This window comes from Enoplosus armatus, chromosome 21, assembly GCF_043641665.1.
Source record: "Enoplosus armatus isolate fEnoArm2 chromosome 21, fEnoArm2.hap1, whole genome shotgun sequence".
Lineage (NCBI taxonomy): Eukaryota > Metazoa > Chordata > Actinopteri > Centrarchiformes > Enoplosidae > Enoplosus > Enoplosus armatus.
The window spans coordinates 10,443,356-10,455,812 of record NC_092200.1 but is presented as its reverse complement, the minus strand read 5'-3'; the positions used below and the strand labels follow the sequence as shown (position 1 = coordinate 10,455,812).

The 12,457-nt window shown below is 41.6% G+C and overlaps 1 protein-coding gene across 1 annotated transcript; it reads left to right on the top strand.

The window, feature by feature from the left end:
* The first annotated feature begins 2,812 nt into the window (after nucleotides 1-2,812).
* On the top strand, nucleotides 2,813-3,696 carry LOC139304439 (musculin). The gene is made up of 2 exons (XM_070928370.1): nucleotides 2,813-3,226; nucleotides 3,478-3,696. The coding sequence occupies exons 1-2, from the start codon at nucleotides 2,813-2,815 to the stop codon at nucleotides 3,559-3,561; spliced, it is 498 nt and encodes a 165-aa protein (XP_070784471.1). The 3' UTR covers nucleotides 3,562-3,696.
* Nucleotides 3,697-12,457: the final 8,761 nt, after the last annotated feature.

The following is a 12,457-nucleotide window of genomic DNA, read 5'->3' as shown; positions in this document are numbered from 1 at the left end:
TGTGAATGTGATGTGTTTAAGTTAGCTAAAAGTGTCTCGATAGTCAGTAAAAGAAGGCAAGATGGACTTGAGCTGTAGGCTTTTCTGGCCAATGTCTGAAAATCTGATTATATAAATGATATGAACAGATTTTCTTTATGTTTGGACTCTTTGTAGTATTGTTTCTAAATTCTAGATCTGGGTTATATTAATGTGTGGCGTCCTGTAAGCCCATGCAGGCTGGGAACGGTTTAACGCAAGACACAATAATAGACAAAACCTTTCAAAACTTCACAACGGTTGATGAATTATTGCCTCGGATTTGTGCACTTCAGCAAATCTGTGCACTTGAGCTGCTTCAGCGGTGATCATGGGAATCATAGATGGTTGGAGAGAGGCCTCTGACATCATGAGCTTGCACCTGTCCCTCTGCTTCTCCAGCACAGGGCCCCGCTAGAGGTCGCGACCCCTGAAAGTCTTTGCTGATAGACAAATGCTGGCTCTCCCTTCAAGTCGAACTCCAAGTGATATTTATTACTGTTGGCCCTGAATTTAATTATTCCCAGGGCAAATACATTAACCATGTAACCATCAATTACACTGATGTTTGGACAATATTTTCTGCTTTTACTTGAGGAACTACATCTCTAGAATGACTAATGAGCACCCTTGTTTTATCTCAACCAGCTTCTTGTTGACAGTGAATGAAGTAGCAGGTTGAAATATGTGTCACCCAGCCGATACCCTTTTGTGTTATGTAAAAAAAAAAAAAAAAAGATGACATCTTATAAAATGAGGAGTAAATCCAACAGCAGAATCCCTTAGTTTGCACCTTCAAGGGTGTCAGTCACCTCGCTGATGGATGCAGCGACAGGGGATGAGATGGCAGCCTGCCTGAAGCTCCGACTGTCTCACCAGAACAAGTGGAACTCAATATCTCAACTGCATGACACATCCAAGGGTAGGCTAAGAGCGGGGATCCCTCCAAGGTCCTACTTATGTCGGGTCTTCTTGTGAAAACTGTATGGAAGAGTGGGATTGTGGAAAGCACGGGAATGTGTCCTTGGATTAGGGAGCATTCTTGGTCTGTGAAAGGGGAGAAATTTGAGCAGTGGAAAACCGCAGGGCCCTTCAAAACCACAGCGACTTGCATTTTGACACTGATTTTTTTTATTGGAACATCATTATGAACAGGTAATAAACAAGTATAACAATTTCTGAAAGACTGAATATATTAGTAATTTAATAAAGTGATATTTGAGCCAGCATGTTGGAATACATTACACACCATCCTGGGAACTGTGGGAGTACAGTACAGCATTCAGCCAAGTTCCCCTTTTCCTTGTGTCGCTGGCATGGCCAGCTACCAAAATCAAGCATGCATCTCAGCTGCAGTTAGGTAATTCTTGGCAGAGTCTTGCCATTGTCATAAAAAGAAATCTAAATTTCACACATATTATGTGGAGTAATAGCTATCAGGGATTTTCTGGGAATATCTTGAGAGAGGAGTTCTTGTAAGTATTGTATGGATACAGAACCTTTCATTTGTGCTCCCACTCATCCAAGCTCCTTCCACTTTTCCCCAAAGCTTGACTTGCATTTTTGAACATGGTGTGGAATGTGCTCACTGCATTTTACTTTGTGATGTTTGCAGATCTCACAGACTTCAACAGATATCCTGCCTGAAGGATAGTGTGGTGCAAAAAGTAGTTCTTTCTCAGAAACTTTCCAGGCCGAATGGCATCTCTGCACACACATTTTGCGAACCTGAAGCTTCAGTGGCCCATAGCGATCTCCCTCTCTTCTTCTCTCTCCCCTTCTGGTATCTCTTGATCTCAATCCACACTTGCTACTCCGTCTGATCTCTATCTGGTGGATGCTCTCAGAGAAAGGACACACAACAAATGCAAGAATGGCCAAGATAAACAGTAATAAGAAGAAATGTTTATGATACTATGGGAATGAAGATGGTGCCTCCTCGCCTCTGCCACACCCTTGTCATGCCAACGCTCCAGATGTCATGGGAACCAATAACAGCTGGGGCTGGTGCGCGCCAAGCTGCGTGTGAAAGGCTGCTCCATCTGCAGAAACCCAATCCCTCTGTGAAACCAGCAAAGGATTAGGCACTTTTGATAAGGTCGTCAAGACATTTCTATTAGCGAGAACACATCTGTGGAGCCGACAAAGTTAGGAAATGTTTACTATATGTGTGCATTTACAAAATGTTGCAATGGGTTGTGTGTGTTATTATCAGGAAGTTAAAAGGATTATCTCTGTTTGGTAAAATCAATCCTCAGACATCCTCAGAGTCATATTGCAATTCCATCACACCTCCCAATAGATTTACCAATAATGAGCCATTCATTTACAGGGATTAATGTAGTTAACACGTTGCAGATGAGCAGTCTTTAACAGTATGGTTATACACAAGGAGACAAAGTTGTGGTTTTACTGAGGTCATGGTGGCTTGGGGAAAAAGGGGGAGGAGAAATGTTCAGAAAAAACTCTGCACAGATGCCAAATCCAGGACACTTAAATTAGAGGGGTAGCAAAGCAAAGAGGCATGTTTCAGTTTCAGAGAGAGAGTTGCAATTTTCAGACTTGACCTCAAACAGTTGGTACTGTAGCATTGTCAAGTGGTGACATTTCAGAGGCTTAAGGGTGAAATAAGTTGTAGGGTGACGAAATGGGGATTTAAAAGAGTTGATAGTCTGCTGACTTCCAGCCTCGTGTCGTTTGGTAAAACCTCATCAAGCCGAGAATCTTGATCTTCAGTCCCTGCAGTCACCAAAGCGCCACTCGTGTCCGCCTCCAAGGCGCAGGTGGAGCAGCCATGTCCACTGGCTCTGCTGCAAGTGATGGTGAGGACTATGAGACGTGTCACAGAAGGACTAACACCGCTTTGGAGAGGACCGCACGGAAGATTACCTGCTATAATCCCAATGAGTATTCGGATGAGGAGTTGGAAGATGAAGGTGTGATCAAGGATGAGCGCAAACTCTGCAAGGCGCACCAGAGGGACGCGCGGCAGTCGCAGAGGAACGCGGCCAACGCCAGGGAGAGGGCGCGGATGAGAGTGCTGAGCAAAGCTTTCTCCAGACTAAAAACCACCCTGCCCTGGGTACCGGCGGACACCAAGCTGTCCAAATTGGACACGCTTCGACTCGCCTCGAGCTACATCTCCCACCTGAGACAGCTTCTGCAGGATGACCGATACGAGAACCGCTTTGCGCACCCAGTCAATCTGGTACGAAGACATAACAAATGTTCAGACACGAAAACAGGGTTTAAAGTGGAATATCACAGTGCGTGCGTTTAACAAAGTGACCTCATAATGTAATTTCTGTCACATAACCACTCATTCTCATAATATTATGGTTATTTCATTAAAATTGGGGATTCTCTTCATCAAGACTGTTGTTATCAATAGTGAGTCTGGGGGAAAGTGTGTTGGGTGAGTTTCTTCACTGCTAAACCTGTTGCCTTTTGCTTTGACAGACCTGGCCATTTATGATGACAGGCCGATCAGAGGACAGCCAAGACATCTCATCCACTGTAAGACTGTGTGGAGCAACAGCGTAGGACACCCTTCTTCAAACACCATGGCTTTGGTTTCTTCTGGGTCCTGCAGACATTATCAAATGTTGACCCCCCCCTCCTGCCTGGGGCCCATGTTTTGATAAACTGACTGCAGACTTGTGGCTCAATCTCTCCAACTCAACGGTTAATACAACGTGGCTTGTGTATTTCAGAGCATGTCAGTGAAAACAATAAAGAATGTACTCCAAGTTTGGTTTCAGATATATTTTCTTGTGTGCATGTTTGCTGTAATTAGTATTATGGCATGTTTACACCGTGTGTAAGCTCATTTATACTGGATTTAAAGTGATTTTACAAACTTCAGTCCAACTGCTTGTTTTGTCATCTTATTGACTATTGAACATTGTTACTCAGTCGATCACAAAACCTTATTGATGTACAATACAGTCTGGGGAGTTCTGCCTGTATACAGTAGCAGCCTGTCTAGTATTCTTACCTGTATTCCGGTGCTTTTAACACAAAATCGCCTCACAAGTCAAAATGAAGTCTAAAATGAGCCGCAGGATTCTTCTATATTGTAGATTTACAGTATTTATTGTGTTTGTGATATGTTTGTCCTTTAATATGTTTGCATTTCAGATAAAAGTTTTTTTTACTAATAACAGTTGTCTCCTCTCCTTGAGTTGAATCAAATCAAAATTCATAACGATTTCTTCAGTGATTTAGCAGCGTCTTATTGTGTGTTTATTGCATCCATTGACACAAGACTCAGAGAACTGGTTGTCATGTGACATGAAATGCAATCCATGAATCTTGACTGTCTGTAGCAGATTAGTCTGGTGGGTGGCCAGTAGCTGCAGCATTAAGCTGTAAAAAGAAGATAAAACATGATATTTGTGTAATTTGTGCATGTAACCAAACACCAAATGTGCATTTTGGAAAAGGCACAATATTTTATCAGAACATTTTTGGTTCGGTTTTATTCTGCCATAATCAACCAACACATAACACTTAACACCAAAACAATGAACATATGTTGTATTGCATCACATGTTTGTGGACAGACCTTTAGACATCTTTTGTTCATGTCTTCCTTTCGGAAAACAGATGCAGATGCAGTTGTATCTTTGCCATAAATCTTGTTAATTAAATGTGCAAATCTCCTATGTAGTCATAAAGTGTATATATTAGTGACACCAACAAAACCTTATTGAGTTATATATTCAAATAAGCTTTGTCTGTCATTGTCTGCCAGCACTCCAGAAATCTTGATCCATTTCATCAGAGGGAATGCAGTTGTTCATATTTCAGTCAAAACAAAAATCTCCACAAAGCGTTGGTCAAAAGTTCAGGGAGAAGCAGAAACTCCCTCACAGAGCCAGCCCCCCCCCCCCCCCCCCTTTAACACACACAAACACAGCCAAACTTGCACACATGCTCATAAACATCCACACTTAGTCGACAGAGAGAGAGAACCGGTGACAGTGATCTCTTGATCTACGAGCCCTTTCATTCAGTTAAACCCCCAAAATGATGTGAGTACAGATGGATGGAGATCCAGTCTGGTGGGACAGACTGACAAAGTGCTTGACATGAAGAAAGAGACGAGGAGAGGAGAAAGAGGAAGAGTTTTCATCAGGTCCATGTGGAGCTGCAGCTGTTGGCGTGTTGGTGAGTTTCCCAGAACTCTGAACTGCTCTCCTGGGAGAAAACCAGCCACTCTGCTGGTCCCGGACAGCTAATGAGCCGCCTTCTCACACTCAGCCTGCCTCCGTTCTCGCACCATCAACTTCAAATGTGGCACAGAGGGAGAGCAACTTGTAAAAATGTGCGTCTTGACTGCACTGAAAATGAGGTGCCATTAATCAAAACATGACATGTCAACAAAATGATGACGTTTTTGTGGACTGGCGCAGTGAGATGATCCCAGGACTCTGGGAGGGAAGCTTTTGTATTTCACAAATAAAACAACATGTAGTCTGAGCCAATTTATGGCAAAGCTGCCTGGAGCAGCAAAGACACTCCTGCTAAGATAAAAATGTATTGCAAGTTTCATTTAAGTCCAAGCTGTTTGTAATGTTACATGAGTGGCATCTAGTGGTGAAGAATGTGAACAGCAAACCCATAGTGCCCCTCACATTCACCTGAGCAGAACAAAAACCTTGAGAAGTCATGAGAACGTACAACACTTTGTATATTTGAAATTGTCACTTTCCAGAGTGGACTACAAATACGAACATTTAATGAGAAATTACAAATAAAAGTCACTTCCTTTAATACTGATTACAGCCCTATCTGTGCAGTACTTACCATATATAAGCATCATTGTTTATAACACTTAGTGTTAAGCCTATAAAACATAAAGCAACTGTTATCACTTATTATTGTTTTGCCTTAAAAAGTAAAAACAAAAGTCTGCAAATTGAATGAAATGACACAGTTTTCTTTTCTTTTTTTTGTCTTGACACCAGTGCAGCAATCTGATTGTTCTGTCGTGTTTCAACATACTGACACTAACTGCTAGATTCCCAAATTCCCAAAACAAGGAAAGCTACATTGGCAACAAGTGGAACAATCTCACACCATTGGCAGAATTTGTATTTGTTTTAAGAAAAAATAGTCTTCATTAATGTTATTAGTAACACCTGAGCTTTTCCCAATATGACAAGTCAGAATGTCGACTATGAAGGCCTATTGATTTCTGTAGATTATGTTTTTAAGTTGCATTGAGTAAAATACTGTTAGGTATATAACAGGACAAGGACAATGGAAAGATTTAGCATGTTTCTACCAGAGGACACAGAATTACAATGTGTGCGCCCTATCAGAGTACAATATCTTGGTTTTCAGGAGCCATGGATCTTTATGTCCAGCAGAGGTCAGCATATCTTCACAATGGTCAACATCATCACAACATAGTGAGACACTTACTGCTTGCCATACATTGAGCAGTATATTTAGATTTGGGAAGCCTCTGCATTAAATTCCTTTTCCTTTATTTGTTTTCCCTCCATACATGGTCACCAAACTTCACTTCAAATAACTGTTTTTTTAATCTAAATGAGAATACAACAGCAGTATATTTGCCCTTTTGCTCTTTGTGGGCTTTTCACCCAAAAATATTGTCTTGTTTAATAATGATTATGATGTTTTTCATCTCTTTTTTTAAAGAGACGTTTTCAGATATAAATTTAATTCAGGCACAGCATGTTGCTTTGATATAAAATTGCATCGTCAGCCATCAGGTCTCAGCAGAATCCACTTTTTTTGGGGGGGGGTACGACTGAAACATTTTTCATTTGTAGAAGAATTTCCATGAACAGGAAGGAACTATAGGTCCAAAGCCAACATCGGGGGTTCAGCGAGTCTCCCTTTGTAGCCGCCCCAAGAAGCACTAACTTTAGGCTTTACAGCCTGCAGGAATCCGGCCTGGACGCTTTGAGCTTTCCAAACCCACTTTCAGCATGTTTGTTATTCAATATCCAGTCACTCAATACCACTAATGAGAAAAGGGATATGTAAATCCCAAAGTATTTCAATCACGTTTGCCTAATGTATACACTTCCCCATGGGGAGATTAGTTCCTCTGCTGTGTCCGGCATTCTTTCCAGGTAAGACACAATGTGACCCCTGAACCTACAACTGTCATCCTAAAACAGGAATTAAGGATAACTTTTCTAAAAATGTCTGTAATTATGACTGTTGCAGTGGGATTGGAGTGCAACATGGATGTTGTTTTTTGATGACCAGCTCTGTCCACACTCACTATCTCCAGGAATGTGCCCATGAACTGAGGAACCAGAAGTTTAACTTGCAACAGATCCAAAGCTGGACTTGGACTGAAGGAACGTGGCGGGAGAAAGTGTTTGTCTTGCTGAAGGTCACTGAACGATACTGGCCAATTTCTGTGCGCGTGCATCTGCATTTAGACACATTTTTTTCGTTTCATTTTATTTTTTTCAAGCACATTCTGACAATGTTACAATTTCTGAAACACAAATATTTGAACTTTTTAACTGTTTTAGGACGAGACACATTTTTTCTATCAATGAAATAAGTATTCTCACTGATGCAACATACTAAATATCAAGAATGATCTTTAAAGAGCACAATCATGTCAATGTAAGTATAAAAAAAGACAAAAAATCAGATGCCATGCTGTTTTGTCCAGGATATTGTTAATTTGCTGTTGAGAGCATCCATACGTGTATATATATGGCCTGTGGTGAGTAAGAGAGAGACAGAGAGACGGAGATCTGTCTTGTGTGCGAGACTTCCTGTTACTCTGTGGAGATGACACACTCTTCTGTTAGATAGGTGATTGGGTTACAGTGCGGGACTGGCAGCCTCCTCTCAGGAGAGAATGGAGGCTCTTTGTGGCAGGATGAGCTGGACACTCTGAAAGGGAAGGTCGAGCCAAACAGAGAAAAAAAAAGAGGAGAAGAAGAAGATAGGAGGGAGGATGCATAAATTGGTGAGGAGGGGTAAGGAGGGCGCAAGGAGGGGGAGGTTGACAAAACAACATCCACACAAGCCCTGCGGCCCTCTCTCGGCCTCCACTGTCTCCCTAACTGGGCCACAGGACGGGAGGTGAATATCAGCTCTGCTGTTTGTTGGCTGAGGCCGTCGCTGAGCTGCTTGGGTGGCGTCCTGGTTCCAGATCTGCTGCCAATGGGAGCCCAGAAGAAACAGATATTTGTGTTTGCTCTCAGGGCATGTGGAGCTATCACAGTCCCTGTTTACAAGGACTGGGCGGTGCCCCCTGGCCTATTATCTTGTCCTCGCCTCTCTGTCTCTCTTACAAAGAGATTTACACCACCAGGTTCTTTCAGCAGGCTTGTTTTACGTACACACTCGACTGCATATTTCCCCCATTGTGTCTGAGTTTCTGGATATGTAAGGTGTGCTCTGAGATGTGCTCTTGCAGGCATGCAAGCAGATTTACGGTGTTCATATGAACAAAGGTAAAAATCCTGTCATTTGTGCCCAGGGGAGGATTATTTATAGGGGTAGTGCTCAAACTGCTGATTTTGTCTGTTGATTAAAGTCCACATACATTTTTTTTGTTGAATTCCCTTTTCGTTTTCAGAAATTTTATTAATACTTGATACTTAATACTTGATTGATAATTGATACTAACTAATAAAGGGCAACTTTTTAAAGGCTGAAAATGTGAAATATAAACATTTAAAAAACGGAATACCAATAAACACAGGAAACTATCAACACTAACACTTAATTAACAGTAATTCCTTTCGGACACCAGTATTTCTGTGCAACATTAATGAGGTCATAATAATTTGTTTTGAGACACGATTTTAGTCTAAAAACCTCTTAACCTGGCTGAGTAGTGTTCACACAGTCGAAGCTGATTCTATCCTTGCTCCAGTGCCCCTCCGGTAGCATATTCTCTAAGTTCATCTTCTGACATTACAAAGACGTCCACAGCCTGACAATGGAGATAATATTTTCCCTTCACAATGGCTCCCAGTCTCCGCTCTGGGCGAAGGCTCAGTCGCTGTAAGTAGCCTGGGTTTTCCCATCCCTGTCAGACAGCGGCCCAGCCCAGTGGAGAAATGAGTCCCCAGGTTGCTTAAAGGCCCAACCTGTCAGCGGTCCAGAGGGATTAGCCATTCACAGCCTCCATATTGTTCTCCAGGCCACAATGGGCTGCATGGGGCCTGGCCCTTTGTCATCAACTCTGTTGTGAACTTCTGCTGGGGCAACAAAAGTGTAACACACCTGCAACTATGGATTAGAAGTTTTTTTTTACCTTCTTTTTTTCTTCTCTCTTGTCTTTTTCTCTTTCTTTTCTGACACATTGCCCATGGCAGTGTTGGCCACATCAAAAGTGATCTTTCAGACAAAAAAAAAAAAACAGGCTTTCCTGGTCAACACCCAGAGCGATGGTGGGCAAGATGCGGAGCATTCTTTTTCTTTTTTTTTTATTATTACTTACTTACCTGTGATTAAAAAAAGTACTTATTGTGGTAGTTCTATGTTAATATGTTGAAATAATTTATATTGTTTTACAAGAGTCCATCATTTCAATCAATCCAATTAAATGAACCAAATGTTTTTACAAGTCCAAATAAATGTCTTATTTTCACATCAGTCTTATTCTGACATCCCAGCATCACCTTTAACCCTGTAGAGAAAATGTTCTGGGGTCTCTGATGGCCACATCCAAGCAACTAAATCCCAAATCCAATCTTTTTCTCTAAGAGGCTTGAACTCTCCATGACCACATCAGAAATCAAAGTGATTTTACGGTCATCATGTTGAACGTGATGTCTTTAAAAAATCTTGGTGGAAGAGAGAAATTTACTGAGATGTGGTCTCTTTTCTTGTTTATTGCCTCAGAGGAACGTTTAGTCTGCACAGGTGCAACAAAAAATGTCGGCCATTAACATTTTGAAAAGAGATAGATACATTTCATGTTACTGCAGTGATGTTTGTATTTGTTTGTAATTAGTTGCTTTACAAAGACTTCCTCGTCTTTACAACATGTCCCGATATCACATATCAAACGTCTTGGATGGCATTAAAAACGCACTCACTCCCGTTACTCATTTTAACGTTGTTGAACTTTTGTGCAGAGTTGAGGTGGCGTTCTGTAACACAGGTGAACCCTCATGTCTAATTCACACAGCAGTATAAATAACTCAACACTCACTGTTCAAATGTTGCATCGACAGAAAAACACACGTCTCATACACAGCATCCAGGTGTTTCACAATTCAACTCAATTCAATTACATCTTTTTTTATTATGACGTCTTCTTCTTTCTAAAATGGGTCGATGTATATGCTAACAAGAACTAGTTCAGTTTTGTGGGAGTTTTCCACTTTGACTGTTTGAGTAAAACACACTGATTGATATATCTATGTGTTTTGTTTGGTAGTTATAATAAACCTAGCTTCCATGTTACAGTTTGTTTCTGATATATGTAGTTGTTCATTTTGATTGTTAAGAAAGAAAGAGTGGACTCTGTATTATATAAAAATACCTATCCTTACTATACTACTACTCACATTGCCACAAAACATGAATATACATATTTCAGTAGCAGTAGTTCCAAATAATTATGTGATTATTTAGACCTCTGTCTATTTGTGAAACCTAAAAAATGAATTAAATTAACAGTACTCTTGTGTCCCTAACTTTAAGCACAGTGGCCTTCAAACTATACAAAAGGAAATAAAACAAGGTATCCATGAGATACTATGATTCTGAGTCAATTTTCCCCATAACAAACTATCCCTTTAGGGTAATTGTTAGTGACCTTCAATCAGACATCATATCTTTAGGATTAGTTTTATGATGCATCCAATTCCAAATAGCTGAAGAGGGGATTGTCATTAAGGCACACGGCGGTCTCTTTGGGCTAACCTCAGGGTCACCATCATACACCAAGACACAGCTGACAGCAACACTCGGCCAGTTAACACTGTTTGATGGATCGCCTGTGCGTGTAAGCGTGTATGCAGTTCTGTGTGTGTGAGACGTGTGTGCATGTGTGTGTGTGTACCCCTGGAGAGCCTCTATGGCTGGATGGTGTATCAGATGGCACGTTAATTACTCAGCCTTCAAAAAGGGGGCTGTCCTGGGTTGGACTGAGTGGAGGGCTGATGGCTGTGTGGTGGTCAGAGAGGCTGCCCTTGGGGAGAAGGTGTGGAGGTGAGGGGCACATGTGGAGATCCACATGCAGACCCAGTGATCACACAGACATGCAAGCACTCACACAGGTGAGCGATCAGATTAGACTCATCATAAAGTGACACAAGCTTCGCTCTTTGGGTCTTCTCTTGTATGTCGTTTCTTCATATTTCTTTGTGACATATCAGTGGCACTATCAGCAAATGATGAATAATTGATGATGATCAGTCCATTTTTAAGTCATTTTCTTAACCCATACGTTTACTGAATAAAATAATTAAACTAAATTCACAATGAACAGAAGGTGGAACTTTTAATTTTTAACAAATGTTTTTGACACTTTTGGCAGCAGAAACAAGCTTTAAACACAATTATCACCTTTTAAGTTGATATGGGGAACATATCAGTTAACAGTTGTCTATTTACACATCCAACAGATGCGTAGCAACGTTAGCATTAATTTGCAGTCATGTGTCTGCCCAGTCCAATATTCACTCTTCTTTTATCTGTTTAGCATTGGTCTCCACTGACTCCTGAGGGGGATATGTGGTTCTTTAAAAGCTAAATGCTCCACAATGTTCATCAGCTAGGTTTTCACTTTGTCTGTCTGTTGTTTGGTTCCTGGGCAGGTTGCATACAGTGGGTTTTTAAAGCTTCCTACACTGAAAACAGCTTCCGTGTTGCCTGAAAACAACACTGTGAAAGCTGTGAGAGTGGATCAGGAACATAATTTGAGGAACAGTGAAGTTGAGGGTCAGAAAACCAAAACAATGAGCTGAAAGATGCTATGAAACCTTGCAGAGCTAATGGAAACGTTGGGTGATAATTCTCTGTGGGTTCTTCTCTACATGACACATTGACATTACACATAGTCATTGCATCCTTTTCTATTGTAGAAATAATGATCATAGGGACTTTATACTCTATGTGTCTTTATTTATCTGTACATGGGTGTCTGAGGGTGTGCTTGAACAAGTGTGTGGTCGCTGTGGTAGCAAAAAAACAGGACAGTCGAGATGGACACTGACCTTTGACCCCACCTGACCCTGCCCATCCCCCTTCCTTTCTGTCTGCTACCCCATCACACACACATATACACAGAGCTTAGAGTTCCCAAAGCCCTCTCAGACCCCCTTCTTCTGTCCGTCAGATCAAAGCTTGCCGGGGGTTGAGAGGGACCTGACCCGTGGGAGAGGCGGAGGACCCTGCTGTTTGGCTAGTCGGTGGTGTGGAAAGAGACAAACAGGCAGCTCCAAGGACAGCCAGGGACCCCCCCCCC